Genomic DNA, 2,251 nt, shown 5'->3' on the forward strand with positions numbered 1-2,251 from the left:
TTTTTCCGAAATTTTACAATTCTTATGTCCAAACGCCCACTTAAGCACCCGCTCATCCATAGATTTTTTTTCCCCTTTTTTTTGAAAATTCTTTTCAAAAATGTGTTTGTCCATAAAATTTTGCAACGTTTTGAAAATTTTCAAAAATCAAAAAATAATTTTGACCACTTTTTCAAATTGTCGGAAAAACTTTTTTCTCCACTCATAAACTGCAATAAATTTTCAAGTGAAATGCATGTCTAAACATAATTTCAAATTCTAAATATCATTTTTCAACTTAACTCCAAATATTTTTTTTTTTTAATTATAGTTTTTATGTCCAAACGTCTACTAAGACTAACCCTTTTATCATTTGCAGAGATTTGACGAAGTTGTTGGTAAGGAATGGAAGTCTCTGAGAATGAAAGTGTTGACTATTGTAAAGTCAATTTAGAAGCAGAATCTTCAAAATACCATTCAATTGCTTCATCAAGCAGGCAAAATAATTCTGCATTTTCACTAACCTTAGATGAATTTCAAAGCAAGAAGGGAAGAAATTATGGGTCTATGAATTTAGATGACCTACTAAATAATTTTTGGGACAATGAAGGAAATCAAGTTACTCCCAATTCAAATCAAGATATTCCTACAAAAGAAGGTAACATATATTTGTACCTTTTTACTTTATCCTTTTTTCATAACCATGGTGTTCAAACATGTTTGTGTGCACCTTAATAATTTCACAAAGTATCTGTCACCTTCTACCAACACAGGTACTAGGTAATTTATCTATCAAGAATTGGACAGATGAAAAGAATTTACCTAATATTCTTTGTTGATATTTAAACGTGAGACCTAGTGGCGAAGCCAGAAAATCAGTAAAAGTGTTTAATTTTTGAATACCCTTTATGAGTGGGCTATGCAAGAGTATTCAAAGTCTATTTTTTGTTATTGATACTAAATAATATTTTACTGTATAATTTTTAAGCGAAGGGTGTTCAGTTGACCACCCTTGACCACACATAGCTTCGCCTCTAGTAAGACCTAATGATTTGAGATCCATTTTATTGACCACTAGGCCATACCTTTTCACTTTATTCTTTTTAACTTTTCATCCCTATTTTAATCCCCACTTTACACAAGCATTTATATGTTCGTAATAATGACATCTTTACTAATTAGAAAGTCAGATACACCCATAAGGGTTGTAGTGGAGTGACAAGTACTCATTCATCCTTAATTAAAGGTTTCGAGTTCAAGCCCTTAGTATGGAGTTGCCTTTGTTAGGCAGTGCTTTGCCTCCCAATGTGGGACTTCCCGACATGAATCCGAATTTAGTCGGGAGCCCTACGTGAGTACCAAACATCGGGGGAACCAAAAAATAGAAGTATTTATACGTGGGATTTTTCGGCGCAAACCAGATTCAGTCAGCCCAACATGGATACTGAACACCGGATGGGAAACAAAAAAAAAAAAGTCAAACGCAATTGTTCTAGTGAATTTTTTATAAAGTACTTTAATTTAATTTTGCAGCATGAATCTAGATTAGTCGAGACCCCAATATGGGTATCGAAAACCGGATGAAAAAATTCAAAAACCGAGAAAAAAAATTCAAAATTTCAAAGTAATAAATAATAATGCATCTTTTCATGGAAACATTTGACCTGCAGGACAAAATTCAAGGTATGATTTCCTTAGCCACTCAAAGTGTGCTGAAAATGGCAAAGGAGATGCTGATTCTTCTTCAACACATCATCAAATCTTTGAACAAGTTAATGGCTGTTTCATTAATGGCCACCAGATTTCTGATCAAATCACTACAACAAATAAAGAAAATAATGATAAATCCAACAGTGCATCAGATGTTAGTGAACCAATTGGCAATAGCAGAAGAAGATCATCAAGTGTTTCATTAGAAGCAACAGTAATGGAAAAGAGACAACGTCGAATGATTAAGAACAGAGAATCTGCTGCACGATCTAGAGCTAGAAAGCAGGTAACAAATTTTTCATCTTAATCTTGTCTCAATTTATTTTTTTGTTTTCCTAATTTAACAATATGAAAGTTTTGACTTTTGATTGGTTGATGAAGTAAAGTTTGGTATGATGCAGGCATATACAGCAGAATTGGAAATAGAACTCAATCGATTGAGAGAAGAGAATGAAAAACTCAAGTTACTTGTGGTAAGGTGAAAGATGAAAATATTATTAAGTTATATCATCATTAGTGTAAGTAATTTTAAATGCTATCAGGTCACTAAAGAATATTTTTA

The 2,251-nt window shown here is 32.5% G+C and overlaps 1 protein-coding gene across 1 annotated transcript; it reads left to right on the plus strand.

Moving 5' to 3' along the window:
* Nucleotides 1-384: 384 nt before the first annotated feature.
* Nucleotides 385-1,996, plus strand: LOC109212767 (ABSCISIC ACID-INSENSITIVE 5-like protein 4). The gene is made up of 2 exons (XM_019376445.1): nucleotides 385-637; nucleotides 1,650-1,996. Exons 1-2 carry the CDS (start codon nucleotides 385-387, stop codon nucleotides 1,994-1,996), a joined length of 600 nt encoding a protein of 199 aa, XP_019231990.1.
* Nucleotides 1,997-2,251: the final 255 nt, after the last annotated feature.

The sequence above is a fragment of the Nicotiana attenuata genome, unplaced genomic scaffold, assembly GCF_001879085.1.
Source record: "Nicotiana attenuata strain UT unplaced genomic scaffold, NIATTr2, whole genome shotgun sequence".
Taxonomy (NCBI): domain Eukaryota; kingdom Viridiplantae; phylum Streptophyta; class Magnoliopsida; order Solanales; family Solanaceae; genus Nicotiana; species Nicotiana attenuata.